The 14,951-nt window shown below is 58.3% G+C and overlaps 1 protein-coding gene across 1 annotated transcript; it reads left to right on the top strand.

Moving 5' to 3' along the window:
* The first annotated feature begins 11,409 nt into the window (after nt 1-11,409).
* Nucleotides 11,410-14,951, top strand: TMEM218 (transmembrane protein 218). The gene is made up of 3 exons (XM_054176024.1): nt 11,410-11,825; nt 11,905-12,007; nt 14,817-14,951. Exons 1-3 carry the CDS (start codon nt 11,410-11,412, stop codon nt 14,949-14,951), a joined length of 654 nt encoding a protein of 217 aa, XP_054031999.1.

Below are 14,951 nucleotides of genomic sequence, written 5' to 3'. Positions count from 1 at the left end.
CTTTGCTGTCCCCTGCAGACCTTGCTGCCCACCAGCACTCCAAGGTCTTTCTCCATGGAGCTGCTCTGCAGCAGGGCAGCCTCTAAGCTGTCCTGGTGCCTGCTGTTACTCCTCCCCAGGTGCAGGACCCTGCATTGTCCTCATTGAACTCTGTGAGGTTTGCCTGCAGCCAGCACTCAGCCTGCCCAGGCCATGCTGGATGGCAGCACAGCCTGAGGGGTGTCAGCCACCCCCAGTCTGGTATCACCAGAACTTGCTCAGGGAGCCCTCAATGCCCTCAGCCAGGTGGTTGATAAAGATACTGAACACAACTGGACCCAGCACTGGTCCCTGGGGAGCAGCACTGGCCACAGGCCTCCAAGCTGACTCTGTGCCACTGCTGACAGCCCTCTGAGCTCTGTTGTGGAGCCAGTTTGCAGCCCACCTCATGGACCAACCCTCTGTGCCACAGCTCCTGAGCTGTTCTATGAGGATGTTATGGGAGACACTATCAAAAGCTTCACTGAAGTGAAGGTGGATGACATCCACTCTCTTCCTTTAGCTGCTCCTTTGGTCATAATTGCATACAAGGCTTTCAGATCAGTCAGACAGGATCTTCTCTTGGTAAATCCATGTTGGCTACTCCTGATAACCTTCTTGTCTTCCATGTGGTTCAAGATGACCTCCAGGATGAGCTGCTCCATCATCTTTCCAGAGATGGAGGTGATGCTGACTGCACTGCAGTTACCTGGCTCCTGCCTCCTGCCTTGTTTTGAAGACTGGAGTGACACTTGCTTGCTTCCAGTCCCCAGGCACCTCCCCTGCTCTCCAGGACTGTTCAAAGATGATGGAGGGAGGTTCAGCAGCAGTGTCAGCAGCTCTCTCAGCACTCATGGATGCTTCCCATCGAGGCCCATGGATTTGTTTGTCTTTAGCTGGTGTAAGAGATCTCTAACCCAGCCCTGGCTGACCAGCAGAATGTCCATACCCCTCCAGTTCTGCTCCCCTGCTTCTAGAGACTGAGGTTCCTGAGGGCTGGTCTTAGGAGTAAAGGCTGAGGCAAAGAAGGCATTCAGCAACTCTGCCACCTCTGCACCACCAGTTCCCTTATCCCCCACCTCATTCAGCAGGGCCTTACCTTTTGCCTGCTCTTCCTTGAGTCATTAATGGATCAAACTCTTCTTGTTGTCTCTCACCCCTCTGGGGAGGCTCAGTGCCAGGAGGGCCTTGGCCTTCCTCGTGGCATCTCTCCAGTCTCTGGCTATGTCTCTATAATCCTCCCAACTGACTACTCCTTTTTTCCACATACTGTAAACCTCCTTCTTATTTTGGAGTTTCACAGAGGTCCTGCTCCCCATGCAGTCCCCTGCCTGCCTGCCTTGGTTTGCTTTGGGTTTTTTCCAAGGGAACACATTTCTCTTGAGCTTGGGGGAGGCAATGTTTGAATATTAAGCAGCTCTCTTAGGCCTCCTTCCTTCCAGAGCCCCAGCCCACTGGGTATTTCTAAGTAGAGTCTTGAAGAGAATAGAATAGAATAGAATTAACCAGGTTGGAAGAGACCTTCGAGATCATCCAGCCCAACCTCTCCCCCAGCACCATCTGATAACTCAGCCCTGGCACCAAGGGCCTCAGCCAGGCTCTTCCTAAACACCTCCAGGGATGGGGACTCCACCACCTCCCTGGGCAGCACATCCCAAGGGCCAATCTCTCTTATCTCTGCTGGGGCCCTGGGCAGAGTGTTCAGCTCTGCTCTGTTCTTTTGGCAGTGCCATTGGGGCTTTTGGATCTGGAAGCAAATGGCCCTGCTCCTGTCTGCCAAGAGGCTTAAACCATCAGTGTGCAGTGTGCCCCAAGCTTTGGCTTTATTTCTTTGTCTTGAGCGACCTCCTGGGGCCATGTGAGCCTGGGCCTTCTCCTTACCCCGTGTGCTCATAGCATCTTTGCTTTTACAAGCAGGTGATGCAGGTCTCTGCCCAAGTGTTATGTGGAGAACAGGGCTGTCCAGCCCTGCACATGTCATCTCCTCCCTCCCTGCTGCTCAACCCAGCCGACATGCCTGCACTCTGCAGGGCTGCAGCCTGGTGTTACTGCTCTGTTTGATCCTCAGGCTAGTGCCTGGACTAGGCAATTCTGCAATAGGGTGGCTGGAGCAAGAAGATGGCAGGCAGGCAAGGGAGGCTTGGGCTTCCCACCCAGCTTCCACTCAAACAAAGTACAGAAGAGCTGATCTGAAACGCTGTGTAGGGGGAGGCAGGGAACCAAGGCCGGTGCAGGAGGCTCATGCTCCACCAACACACCTGGAGGAAGATGCCTGCATGGGCTTTACTGACACAGGCAGTCCCAATGGGAACCCAAGTTTTGGTGGGATCAAGCTACTAAATAGCTCCAGCATTACCCTGCTTATTCTGCCTCACATGAAGATTTGTGCAACTGTTGTGCTCTTACCTGACTAACAATGCACCTCTCCCACACCAAAGGTTCATTGCTCTCCAGAAAAAGAAGCTTCTCTTCCTCAACTGGTACCAACCACACTGCCAGGCACCTGCTGTGGCTGTAAGGAGATGGTGGCTGGCACTGGCAGGCCTACAGCCTTGAACTTCAGTGTCCATGCTACCATGCACTTGTACTGCACTGTACATTGCCATGGCAATCACCAGGGGAGGGGAGGGGAGAGGAGAGGAGGGGAGAGGGAGGGGAGAGGAAGGGAGGGGAGAGGAGAGGAGGGGAGAGGGAGGGGAGAGGAAGGGAGGGGAGAGGAAGGGAGAGGAAGGGAGGGGAGGGGAGGGGAGGGGAGGGGAGGGGAGGGGAGGGGAGGGGAGGGGAGGGGAGGGGAGGGGAGGGGAGAGGAGGGGAGGGGAGGGGAGGGGAGGGGAGGGGAGGGGAGGAGGGGAGAGGAGGGGAGAGGAGGGGAGAGGAGGGGAGAGGAGGGGAGAGGAGGGGAGAGGAGGGGAGAGGAGGGGAGAGGAGAGATCATTGAGTCCAACCTATCAAACCTACCCAACCTATCCAGGGGGGAAAGTTTGCCCTCTTAAAGTCCAGGGTTGAAATTGTACTCATCGCCCTGCTTCTTTGTCTGTTGCTGTTAAACTCTATCCTGTCATGGTCACTGCAACCAAGATTACCTCCAGCCTTAACATCTTAACCAGTCCTTCTTTGCTTGTTAATAGCAGGTCCAGCATTGCACTTCTCCTTGCTGGTTCTTCAACTACCTGCAAGAGAAAGTTGTCATCAGTGCACTGCAGGAACCTTTTGGCCTGTTTGTGCTTGGCTGTGTGATCTTTCCAACTAATATCAGAGTGGTTGAAGTCTCCCATGAGCACCAGGGCACTTACTTGAGGCTACCTCCAGCTGCCTGCAGAAGGCCTCGTCAGTAGCTCCTTCCTGGTGCGGTGGTCTGTGGTAAACCCCCACAAACCATGTCACCCATGTCTGTGTGTCCCTTCTCTCTTACCCACAAGCTTCTATCATCTCCCCCTGGGTAAAGCTTATTCACACAGAGCAACTCCACCACCTCACCTTGGCAGTCTGCCCACAGTGGTCCATAACCAAGCTGCAGTCGTGGAGCTGTCCCACCATGGCTCTGTCATCACAGCAAGATCATAGCCCCTGCCACTGCACACAGAATTCCAGCTCCTCCTGCCGACTTCCCATGCTGCTTGCTTTGCTAAGCAGACATTTCAGAGACTTAGCAGAGGAGTATCTGGCACCATTGTGGGTGTTACATAACCCACCACCCCCTGCAGCCCCTGGGGTAGCAGTGGAGCTGTACCCTGCCTCACAACTGTCCCAGTGAGGCTCGTTTTGCCCTCTTCCCCCTCCAAAACTAAAGCCCTTTCCACCAGCCCTGCCAGCTCTTGTCCCAGGAGTCTCCTTCCTCTTAGAGGTTTTTTCTGTAGTCAGCAGGCCTGGGGTCTTGTAGAGCAGCCCATGACCAAAGAACCCAAAATCCTGCTGCTGGCACCAGCCCCACAGCCAGGCATCAACCTGCTGGATCTCCATTCCATCATCAGGCATAGCTGGTGGGGGGCAGAGGCAAACACAGCTTGTGCTCCTGACCCCTCCAGCGCCCGTCCCAGGGCTCGGAAGTGCTTCTCCACCCACCCCTGACTTCATTTTGAAATGTCATCATTGCCACCTGGAAAACCAACAACCAGCAGTGGTCAGCTGGGCAGACCAGGGTAGGAAGCTTTCTTCCTGCATCCCTGACCCTGGCCCCAGACAGGCAACAGACTTCCCCGGAGAGTGGGTCAGGGCTGCAGACAGGAGCCCAGCGCCCTGCAGAAGCGAGTCCCCGAGGACAAGCAGCTGGCATTTCCTCTTGACTGCAGATGTCCTGACAGGAGCTTTGCTCCCTCCTAGCCTCTCTGAGCGACCTGAGCTAAAGCTTTCACAGCTGCTGTGAGCTGCCTTCACTTGCTGAGCAGTGGCTGTGGTGAAAATAGGCTCACGGAGGGCAGCAAATCAGGGGCACCAGAGGGGCTTCAGCGGCTTTTGGGGTGCCAGGCCCGGCGCACTTGGGAGGAATTTGTCTCCATTGATCTGCAGCTTCTGAGTCATTCTCTTTGGGAAGCTGGCAAGAGGGCAGGGAGTGCTCGACGTGCCGCCTGCTGCCTGCCTGATGGGGCTGGCTGAGGCACGGCAGGGGCTGGCGCCGCGGCTCCGGCTCCCTCCGGCACTCCCCAGCAGTCTGCAGCCTTTCAACGTCCTCCTTCAGCTCAGCCCCTGGCCAGAGGGCACTCACCTGCTGCAGCCTGCCAGGAGAGGTGAGGCTCTGGCACTGCTCTCAGCCAGGAGCCTGCACACCTGCTGCTTCCGTGGCACCCCTGGCTGGGCTGGCACAGAGCTTTTGGGAACAGTTCTAGGCCGAGCTGCACCCATCCTGACTGCAGCTTTCCACAGCAACCCCTCGGGGCTCAGCACCTCCCGCTGGTGACCCACGCCGCACTCCCACGAGGGACAAGCTGCCTCGGGGGGCAGTGCTGCTGCCCCTGCACTGCTCCTGCCTCGATGAGCAGGGCTGAGAGCGCAGCCGGCGCTGCAGATCTGCCCTTGTCCCCATCACCACAGCTTGTCCCCATCACCCCTGACAGGGCTGGCAGCCTTCTAGTCTCCTCTAGTCCTCTGGCCCTTCTCACAGGCGGGCACCACGTTTGCTACCTCCAGTCCACTGGTCAGCCAGGACTGCTGGCAGAGGATGGAGTGGCTTGGTGAGTCCTGCCTGCACCTTCAGCATCCTTGGATGGATCAAGAGGGACAGGGATATACTGGGGAGACTCCACAGGGATATACTGGGGAGACTCCAGTGGAGGCCATGAGAATAGTGAAGGGACTGGAACATCTGTGTTAGGAGGAAAGGCTGAGAGCCCTGGGGCTGTTGAGTCTGGAGAAGAGAAGGCTGAGAGGGAATCTTTGCAATGCTTACAAATATCTGAAGGGCAGGGGGCAAGAAGGGGCCAGAGCCCTGTGACAGGACAAGGCACAATGGACACAAACTGGGACCCAGGAAGTTCCTCCTCAACGTGAGGAAAGATTTCTTTACAGAGCAGGCTGCTCAGAGAGGTTGTGGAGTCTTCTTCTCTGGAGAGCTTCCAAACCCATCTGGATGCCCTGGGTGACCCTGCTCTGGCAGGGGGCTAGGCTGGACGGTCTCCAGAAGTCTCAGCTCCTACCATTCTGTGATTCTAGGATCCCATCAGGTCCCACAGACTTGTCTGCACCTGGGTGGTGTAGCAGAGGACAAACCATTTCCCCTTGGAGCAGGGGGCCCTCCTTCCCCTCCCCTCCCCTGTCTTCCAGCTCAGGGCCTGGGTGCCCAGATTGCAGCTGCACTTGCTGCTGAAGGCTGAGGCCAAGAAGGGGTTGAGCACCTCAGCCTTCTGCTCAGCCCTTGTTGGCATGCTCCACGTCCACTGAACGGTGGAGATTCTCCTGGGCTCTCTCCTGCTGCTGAGCTATTTATAGGAGCAGTTTTTGTTATCCTTCCCAGCAGCAGCCAGATCAAGCTGGGCTTTGGCCCTTCTGCTTTTCTCCCTGCAATGTCTCACTGCACCTTTGCAGCCCCCTCCTGTCCCCAAGGCCAGCAGCCCTGCTCTTGCTCCTGAGCCCCAGCCAAGCTTCTTGTGCCAGTCATTTACAGATAATCGTGCTAAGAGCAATCAGTCATGAATTTAGTCAGCCAACACCCCCCAGAAGTCCCAAACAGCCCCTGCAACACACCCAAACCCAGCCCTGAAATCAAGCAGCATCTTCCCAGGATGGAGAATCCCAAGGCCCCACCACCGTCCCCCCCCCCCCCCCCGGTTTGCAGCAAAGCTCCATATGCAAATGTATGCAAATAAAGGGGTGGGGTGGGGGTGGTTCCTGTCACACCTCAGGGGGGAACGCTGGGGCTGTAGCAACGCTGCAGGAGCTGAGCTCCGGCTGGGGCTCCCGATCCAGGAGCAGCCACCCCAGAAAGGGGGTCCCCAGACAGGCCCCCAGCAGCAGCCCCACCAGGAGGCTCAACCACCTTTACCAGAGGGTAATTTAACGCCATCCCCAGCCTCAGTTCCACACCGACCGGGCGTGAAATTAGTTCCAGCAAGCTGCAAATTTGCCACTAATAAAAATATTTAGCAATTGGCTGCTCTGTAAATCAGCAGCAGAATATTCCCCTGCCTGCCTCGGCGCCTGCTCCCTCTGCATCCTAATCTCCCAGCCTCAGGGAGCTCCGGCTGGAAACCTGCAAGTTCTACCGCAGCACCAAGAGCTTTAAGTCAGCTGCTCAGGCACTTCCAGCTCCCCCACCAACAGCTGAGTCACCTCCTGCTGGGATCATCTTGGTCGGTTTGGCCACTGGGATGAGCTGGGGATGATGGATTAAAAGGGTTTAAGCCCCAAAAGGCCATCCTGACCCAAACTCACCCCACTGAACTAGCTGTATGCTCAGGTGGCCAAGAAGGCCTCCAGGATCCTGGCTTGGATCATTAGTAGTGTGGCCAGCAGGGAAGACATTGTTGGAGGCTCTGCAGAGGGACCTGGGCAGGCTGCAGGGAGCAGCCAAGGCCAAGGGCATGAGGCTCAGCAAGGCCAAGGGCTGGGTCCTGCCCTTGGCTCACCACAACCCCAGCAAGGCTCCAGGCTGGGGCAGAGGGGCTGCAAAGGGCCCAGCAGCAAAGGCCCTGGGGGTGCTGGGTGCCAGCAGCTGCAGAGGAGCCAAGGGGTGCCCAGCTGGGCAAGAAGGCCACCAGCAGCCTGGCCTGCAGCAGCAATGCTGTGGGCAGCAGGAGCAGGGCAGGGATTGTGCCCCTGGGCTGGGCACTGCTGAGGCCACCCCTGGAGTGCTGCCTTCAGCTCTGGGCTGCTGGCTCCCAGCAGCACCTTGAGAGGCTGCAGCAGGGCCAGGGAAGGGCAAGGAAGCTGGGGAAGGGTCTGGGGAAGAGGGCTGGGGAGGAGCAGCTGAGGGAGCTGGGGGTGGTGAGGCTGGAGCAGAGGAGGCTGAGGGAGACCTCCTTGCTCTCTGCAGCTCCCTGCAAGGAGGCTGGAGCCAGGTGGGGCTTGGGCTCTGCTCCCAGGTACCAAGGGACAGGACAAGAGGCAATGGCCTCAGGTTGCCCTAGGGGAGGTTTCAGTTGGATATGAAGACTGGGATGGGGCCCCCAGGTGTGAGAGTGCAGCACAGGGAGGAAGGTCTTGAGAGCTTCCTGCTGTCGGCACTGCCAGGAATGATGCTGGGAGAGCTGGGATGGGCATGGACAAACACTAGGACTGGGACTGGGACCAGGACTGGGAATAGGACTGAGGTTGGGACTGTGACCATGATCAGGACTAGAAGTGAGGTCAGGATCAGAACTGAGACTCAGATTGGGAGCAGGATCAGGAATGGGATTGAGACCGGGACAGGGAATATAAATGGGATCAGGACTGGCATTATGACCAGGATCAGGTGCAGGATCAGGACTGGAATCAGGACTGAGACCAGGGCTGAGATCAGGACCCTGAGATTAGGACTGGGGGCAGAATCGTTGAGGGGTCAGGTGCCCAAATAATTTTCTCATCAATACCCTTAGCTGCAGGAGGGAATACCTTAAGGAACAGGTCAGCAGCCATGGTCACCAAGTGGCTCAGAGGCTGGTGCAGCCAAAAGAATTTTGGGTTCTTCAATATTGAAAAACTTTCTACTGCACCAGGCCAGCTGGCAACAGCTGGAGCACATCTGTCCCAGAGGAGGGGAAAGGTCACAGTATATGAGAATGGCCTGTCCCTCAAAGGGAAAAAGGTCCTGGGAAGGGAATTGGCAGCTCTCATAGATAGGGCTTTAAACTAGATTTGAAGGGGGAAGGGGCTGAAACCAGTCCCCCCAGGCAGGAGTCTGGGGGCAATAAGCTAAGGTCAGAGGTGAAACCAGCAGCCCGGCTGAGGTGCATGTACACTAATGCACGAAGCATGGGTAACAAACAGGAGGAGCTGGAAGCCTTGCTGCAGCAGGAAAGTTATGATGTAGTTGCCATCACAGAGACATGGTGGGATGACTCACATGGCTGGAGTGCTGCAATTGATGGCTACAGGCTCTTCAGGAGAGACAGGCAAGGAAGAAGGGGTGGAGGGGTGGCCCTGTACATCAGGGAGGCACTAGATGCCATTGAGCTGGAGATTAGGGACCATCAGGTTGAATGCTTGTGGGTGAGAATTAGAGGGAAGGCCAACAGGGCTGACATCCTGGTTGGAGTCTGTTACAGACCACCCAACCAGGAGGAAGATGTTGATGAAGCATTCTATAGGCAGCTTCAGGCTGTCTCAAGATCTCCTGACCTTGTTCTCCTGGGCGACTTCAACCTGCCTGACATCTGCTGGGATCTCAACACAGCAGAGAGGAGACAGTCTAGGAGGTTCTTAGACTGCATGGAGGACAGCTTCTTATCCCAGGTGCTGTGTGAGCCTGCCAGGGGCAAGGCTCTGCTTGACCTCCTCTTCACCACCAGGGCAGGGCTGGTGGGGATGTGGTGGTCGGAGGCTGTTCAGGGGCCAGTGACCAGGAGAGAACTGAATTCTCAGCACTCAGTCAAGCTAAGAGGGGCAGCAAGAAGACCTCCACTCTGGACTGCCGGAGGGCAGACTTCAGGTTACTCAAGGAACTAACTCAGAAGGTTCCTTGGGATAAAGCCCTTAAAAATAAAGGGGTCCAGGAGGGCTGGACCTGCTTGAAGGAAGAACTGTTGAGGGCGCAGGAGCAGGCTGTGCCAATGTGCTGGAGATGAGCCCTGGGGCAGACAGCCTGGATGGGTGATGAGCTTCTAATAGAACTAAGGGACAAAAAGAGGGTGTATCATCTTTGGAAGAAAGGGGAGGCAACCATGAAAAGTTTAAGGATGTTGCTAGGTCTTGTAGGAAGAAAATTAGGGAGGCAAAAGCACATTTGGAGCTTAGCCTGGCCTCTGCTGTGAAGGACAACAAAAAGTCCTTCTGTAAATACATGAATAGCAAGAGGAAGGGCAGGGACAACCTCCACTCCTTGGTGGACATGGAGGGGAATGTTGTATGAGGATGAGGAGAAGGCAGAGGTACTTAACAACTTCTTTGCCTCAGTTTTTTCTAGCAGGACAGAATGTCTTCCAGACAGCTGGCCTGCAGAGCTGGCAGAAGGAGTCAGGGAGCAGCATAGTCTTCCTCTGTTCCAGAATGGGGTAGTTGGTGATCTGCTTAGCCACTTGGACCCCCACAAGTCCATGGGACCAGATGGGATCCATCCTAGGGTGCTGAGAGAGCTGGCAGATGAGCTGCCAAGCCGCTCTCCATCATTTTTCAGCAGTCCTGGCTCACTGGAGAGGTCCCAGAGGACTGGAAGCTGCCAACGTGGTGCCCATCCACAAGAAGGGCTGGTTGGATGAGCCAGGGAATTCCAGGCCTGTCAGCCTGACCTCAGTGCCAGGCAAGGTTATGGAACAGGGCATCTTGAGTGCAGTCACACAGCACTTACAGGATGGCCAAGGGATCAGGCCCAGTCAGCACGGATTTAGGAAGGGCAGGTCCTGCCTGACCAACCTGATCTCCTTCTATGATCAGGTGACTGCCTGCTGGATGTGGGGCAGGCTGTGGATGTAGTCTACCTGGACCTCAGCAAGGCCTTTGACACTGTCCCCCACAGCAAACTCCTGGCCAAGCTGTCAGCCCCTGGCTTGGATGGGAGCACACTGCGATGGGTTAGGAACTGGCTGGAGGCTGAGCCCAGAGAGTGGTGGTGAATGGTGCCACATCCAGCTGGCAGCCAGGCACCAGTGGTGTGCCCCAGGGATCAGTGCTGGGCCCTGTGCTCTTTAACATCTTTATTGATGATCTGGATGAGGGCATTGAGTCCATCAGCAGTAAATTTGCTGATGACACCAAGCTGGGGGCAGGAGTTGAGCTGCTGGAGGGCAGAGAGGCTCTGCAGAGGGACCTGGACAGGCTGGGCAGATGGACAGAGGCCAAGGGCAGGAGACTGAACACATCCAAGTGCCAGGTTCTGTACATTGGCCACAGCAACCCCAGGCAGTGCTACAGGCTGGGGACAGAGTGGCTGAGAGCAGCCAGGTGGAGAGGGACCTGGGGGTGCTGGTCGACGGTAGGATGAACATGAGCCTGCAGTGTGCCCGGGCAGCCAAGAGGGCCAATGGCATCCTGGCCTGCATCAGGAACAGTGTGGCCAGCAGGAGCAGGGAGGTCATTCTGCCCCTGTACACTGCACTGGTTAGGCCACACCTTGAGTCCTGTGTCCAGTTCTGGGCCCCTCAGTTTAGGAAGGAGGTTGACTTGCTGGAACGAGTCCAGAGAAGGGCAACAAAGTTGGTGAGGGGTTTGGCACACAAGCCCTATGAGGAGAGGCTGAGGGAGCTGGGGTTGCTTAGCCTGGAGAGGAGGAGGCTCAGGGGTGACCTTCTTGCTGTCTACAACTACCTGAAGGGAGGTTGTAGTCAGGCAGAGGTTGGTCTCTTCTCCCAGGCAGCCAGTACTAGAACAAGAGGACACAGTCTCAGGCTGCGCCAGGGGAGGTTTAGGCTGGAGGTTAGGAGGAAGTTTTACGCAGAGAGAGTGATTGCCCACTGGAATGGGCTGCCCGAGGAGGTGGTGGGGTCACCATCGCTGGGGGTGTTCAGGGTGAGGCTTGACAGGATGCTCGGTTGCATGGGTTAGTTGATTGGGTGGTGTTGGATGATAGGTTGGACATGGTGATCTCGAAGGTCTCTTCCAACCTGTCTGTTCTATTCTATTCTATTCTATTCTATTCTATTCTATTCTATTCTATTCTATTCTATTCTATTCTAATCCTGATGAGGACTGGGAATGGGACCGGGATCAGGACTAGGATAGGGACTGGGACCACGATCAGGAGCGGGATTGGTTTTGAGACTGAGAACAGAACTGGGACAAGGACCGGGATCGTGGCTGGAATTAGGACCAAGGGCTGGAACCAGAATGAGGATAGAGACCAAAACCAGGGTCGAAATCGCAGTGAGGACAGGGATCGGGATCGGGATCGGGATCGGGATCGGGATCGGGACTGCGACCGGGACCGGGACCGGGACCGGCGCCGGCGCCGGCAGCAGCCGCACGAGCCCCGCCGCGCGCGCGCGCGCCTTTCGCAGAGCGTCTGAGTCTCGGCCCCGCCCTTTCGTCCCTCCCCTCAGCCAATGGGCAGCGTCGTGCGAGGGTCCTGCGGCGCTGATTGGCTGCGGCGCGGTTGCTAGGGGAAGCGGCAGCGCGGGCAGCATGGCGGACCCGGAGCCGGGCGCGGCGCTGGGCATCGGCCCCGGCGTGCTGCTGCTGCAGCTGCTCTGGGCGCTGGCGCTGCTGCTCTGCCTGGCGCTGTCCCGCGCGGCCGGCCGGGCTCGGTGAGCAGCGGGAGAGGGGCGAGGTGCAAGGTAGGGCCGGGCCGGGTGCTGAGCCGCGCCGCCTCTCCCCTGCCCGCAGGTTCGCCGTGGTGCCGGTGGCGCTGGGAGCTGCCGTCCTCAGCGCCGCGCTGCTGCTCTTTCCGCGGGAGGACGGGAGCCCGGCCGCAGCCGCCGCCGAGGAGGTGAGCCCGCGGAGTGGGCGGGTGGGACGTTACCCAAAGGAAGGCCCCAGCTGCCGCCCCGAGGCCCCCAGGGGTGCTCTGAGCCCCGGGGATGTGTCTTTAGCGCAGAGCGGGTCCCAGCAACGGCCCTGAGCTGTTGAGGGTGAGCTTTTATCTCCAGAACCGCCCCCAGGAGTGCCTTGAGCTCCTGGAGATGGGTCTTGACCGGGGGATGGCCACCGCGGGTGCCAGGAGGCCCCAGGGTTGAAGCTCCTCGCAGCTGGCCCTCGCAGCAGCCCCGAGGCCCAGGGCATGGCCTTTACCTCCGGCATGGGCTCAGAGGGTGCCTCGGGGGCCACGGTTGGGTCTGTAGCTCAGAGAGAGCCTCAGCAGCAGCTCTGAGGGCCAGGGCATGGCCTCTTAGTTCAGGGATGACCCCGTGGGTGCCGTGCGGCCCTGGGGATGGCTCCAGCAGCTGCCTTGGCTGCTGTCGGTGCAGGCAGCGCTGCTCCTGGAGCAGAGATCTCTTTCGTGAGCCAAGTCCTTTATTTATGCGCCGTTATGTGTGACCTGTGGGGTTCAGCTCCTGTTCTCCCAGTCCCAGGAGGGCTCTGTGCAGGAGTCACAGTCATCCTTTTGTCCCTCCCAGCTTCTACTCTCCCTCTGCCATCCCCTTTTGCAGCTTGGTGCTTGTCTTGCTGTGCTCCAACCTGCCTCCATCTCCCAGCAGGCTCTGGAGCAATCCCTTAGCCTCCCTCAGCTCTGGTCTGTTTTAAAGCCTTTGTTCTTTGGCTCTCTGGTAGGTTATCATTATCCATGACCTGGGAGAGGGCATTGAGGCTGCCTCAGTCTGCAGGTGGCACCGAGCTGGGTGGCTGAGTCCATCTGCCAGAGCCTAGGGAAGTTTTCCAGCAGGACCTGGGCAGGTCAGAGCCATGGACCAAGGCTCCTTGGGTGAAGCTCAGCAAGGCCAAGGGCCAGGGCCTGCCCCTGGCTCACAGCAGCCCCGTGGGGAGCTCCAGACCTGGGGAGCTGTGGTTGGAAAGCTGCAGCCTGGAGAGGGCCCTGGGGGGGTTGGGTGGCAGTCACTGCCCAGGAGCCAGCAGCGCCCAGGTGCCAAGCAGGGCAATGGCCTCCTGGCTTGGGTCAGAAGCAGGGTGGGCAGCAGGGCCAGGAGGTGACCATCCCCCTGTGCTCAGCACTGGGGAGGCCACAGCTGCAGGGCTGTGCTCAGCCCTGGGCCCTCCCTGCAGGAAGGCCACTGAGGGGCTGGAGCCTGCCCAGAGCAGGGCAGCCAGGCTGCAGAAGGGCCTGGAGCCCCTGGGCTGGAGGAGGGCTGAGGGAGCTGGGGGGGTTGAGGCTGGAGCAGAGGAGGCTGAGGGAGACCTCCTTGCTCTCTGCAGCTGCCTGCAGGGAGGTTGGAGCGAGGAGGGGGCAGCCTCTGCTCCTTGGTGCCAAGGGCCAGGAGCAGAGGCAATGGCTGCAAGCTGCAGCAGGGGAGGCTGAGGCTGGCTCTCAGGAGATCTTTCTGCCCTGGGAGGGTTCCCAAAGCTTGGCAGGGGCTGCCCAGGGCAGGGCTGGAGTCTCCCTCCCTGGGGGTGTTGCAGCCCCGTGTGGAGCTGGTGCTGAGGGACAGGGTTTGGTGCTGAGCCTTGAGTGCTGGGGGGAGGGCTGGGCTGGGGGAGCTGCAGGGCTCTGCCAGCTGCATGGACTCTTTGATTCCCACATTCCAGCATGGAGCCCTCTGTCTCAGCCTCTTGTCTGCATTGGGGGAGCCCCCCCAGTCTTGGGTCACATCAAGCTGCTTGCAGGGCTGCTGCCTGAGCTACCAGCTGGAGCTCTCCCAGAGCTCTTTGAGCTTTGAGCACACAAAGTTTTCTGGTGCTTTAGGTGCCGTTTCCTCTGTTCTATTATTAATAGACATTAATTATTGCTCTCCGAGATCGTGAGCTGGGTAAATCCCTGCTAAAGACACTTGTCAGTTCCTCCTTGCCTCTGCTCTGCCTGGGACCTGCTGCTGTGAAGCTTGGCAGCGAGATGAAGGGCAGCCCGGCCGCGGCTTTGTGCCCGGGAGGCCAGCAGCTCCTTGGATCTTCAATTGGACTGGACCGGCCCCGGCTATCAATAATGCATGGCCTGGGCTCTCTGCGCCGACACTCTGCTAATTGGCTAATTAAAAAGTGCAGCGTGCGGGCGGCGGCGGCGGCGCTGCGCTCCCCGGGGGCTGCTGCGGCGGCGCCGGGGCCCGGCCTGGCTGCTGCCATTCGCGGAGCCGAGCCGGGGCTGAGCGGGGGGAGTTCAGGAGCTGATTTTGTACCCAGCCTTCTCCTTGTGCCTCGCCTTGCCACTGGAGCTGCTGCTTTTTACGGCTTTTTTTCTTCCCCCCCCATTTCCCTTCTGAAAGGGGAGAATTTTTCACCTCCTTGCAGGGCTGGAGCTTCGTGGCCGGGGAGAGCCTCTGCAGCTTTTGAGTTGTGCTTCTCCCCCGTGCTGCTGCTCCCCTCCGCGGGGCTGTCACACGAGTGGCTTTTACAGGAGAAAGGGAACCTTTGGGTCCTTTGTCACAGCCTCCCCTTCCCACAGAGAGCCCCTGGGGCAGGAATGGAAAGGGAGGAGAGAGCTCTCCTCTGGAGGCTGTCCTGGGTGTCCCTGCCCTGGCAGGGGCTGAGCTCTCAGGGTCCCTTCCAACCCTTCCGTGCTGTGATTCTGTGAGCTCTGGGGCGCCCCGAAGGCTTTCCCCCCGGAGTCCTCTTTCCTGGGGGGTGGTGTGTTCCCTGCAGGCTCCTGGGGCTGTACCAGGTGTTGTGATCTTGGGTTTCCAACTCCACAGATCGTGGACACCTTCTTCCTGGGGCGCCTGGTGCTGCTGGCCGCGATGATCCTGCTGGCGCTGGGCTGCCTCTTCCTGCTGCTCCTCTACCACCTCCTGGAGCCAGTCTATGCCAAGCCTCTGCGCGGCAGCTAG

The sequence above is a fragment of the Dryobates pubescens genome, chromosome 34 (genome assembly GCF_014839835.1).
Source record: "Dryobates pubescens isolate bDryPub1 chromosome 34, bDryPub1.pri, whole genome shotgun sequence".
Lineage (NCBI taxonomy): Eukaryota > Metazoa > Chordata > Aves > Piciformes > Picidae > Dryobates > Dryobates pubescens.
This window is presented reverse-complemented; position numbering and strand designations above follow the sequence as displayed.

What these genes read in the sequence shown, in the direction of transcription:
- TMEM218 (XM_054176024.1), top strand. Translation starts at nt 11,410, where the DNA reads ATGAGGATAGAGACCAAAACCAGGGTCGAAATCGCAGTGAGGACAGGG. An exon ending in CGCGCGGCCGGCCGGGCTCG is followed by an intron (nt 11,826 to 11,904) that starts GTGAGCAGCGGG and finishes CCCTGCCCGCAG; the next exon opens with GTTCGCCGTGGTGCCGGTGG. An exon ending in CCGCAGCCGCCGCCGAGGAG is followed by an intron (nt 12,008 to 14,816) that starts GTGAGCCCGCGG and finishes CCAACTCCACAG; the next exon opens with ATCGTGGACACCTTCTTCCT.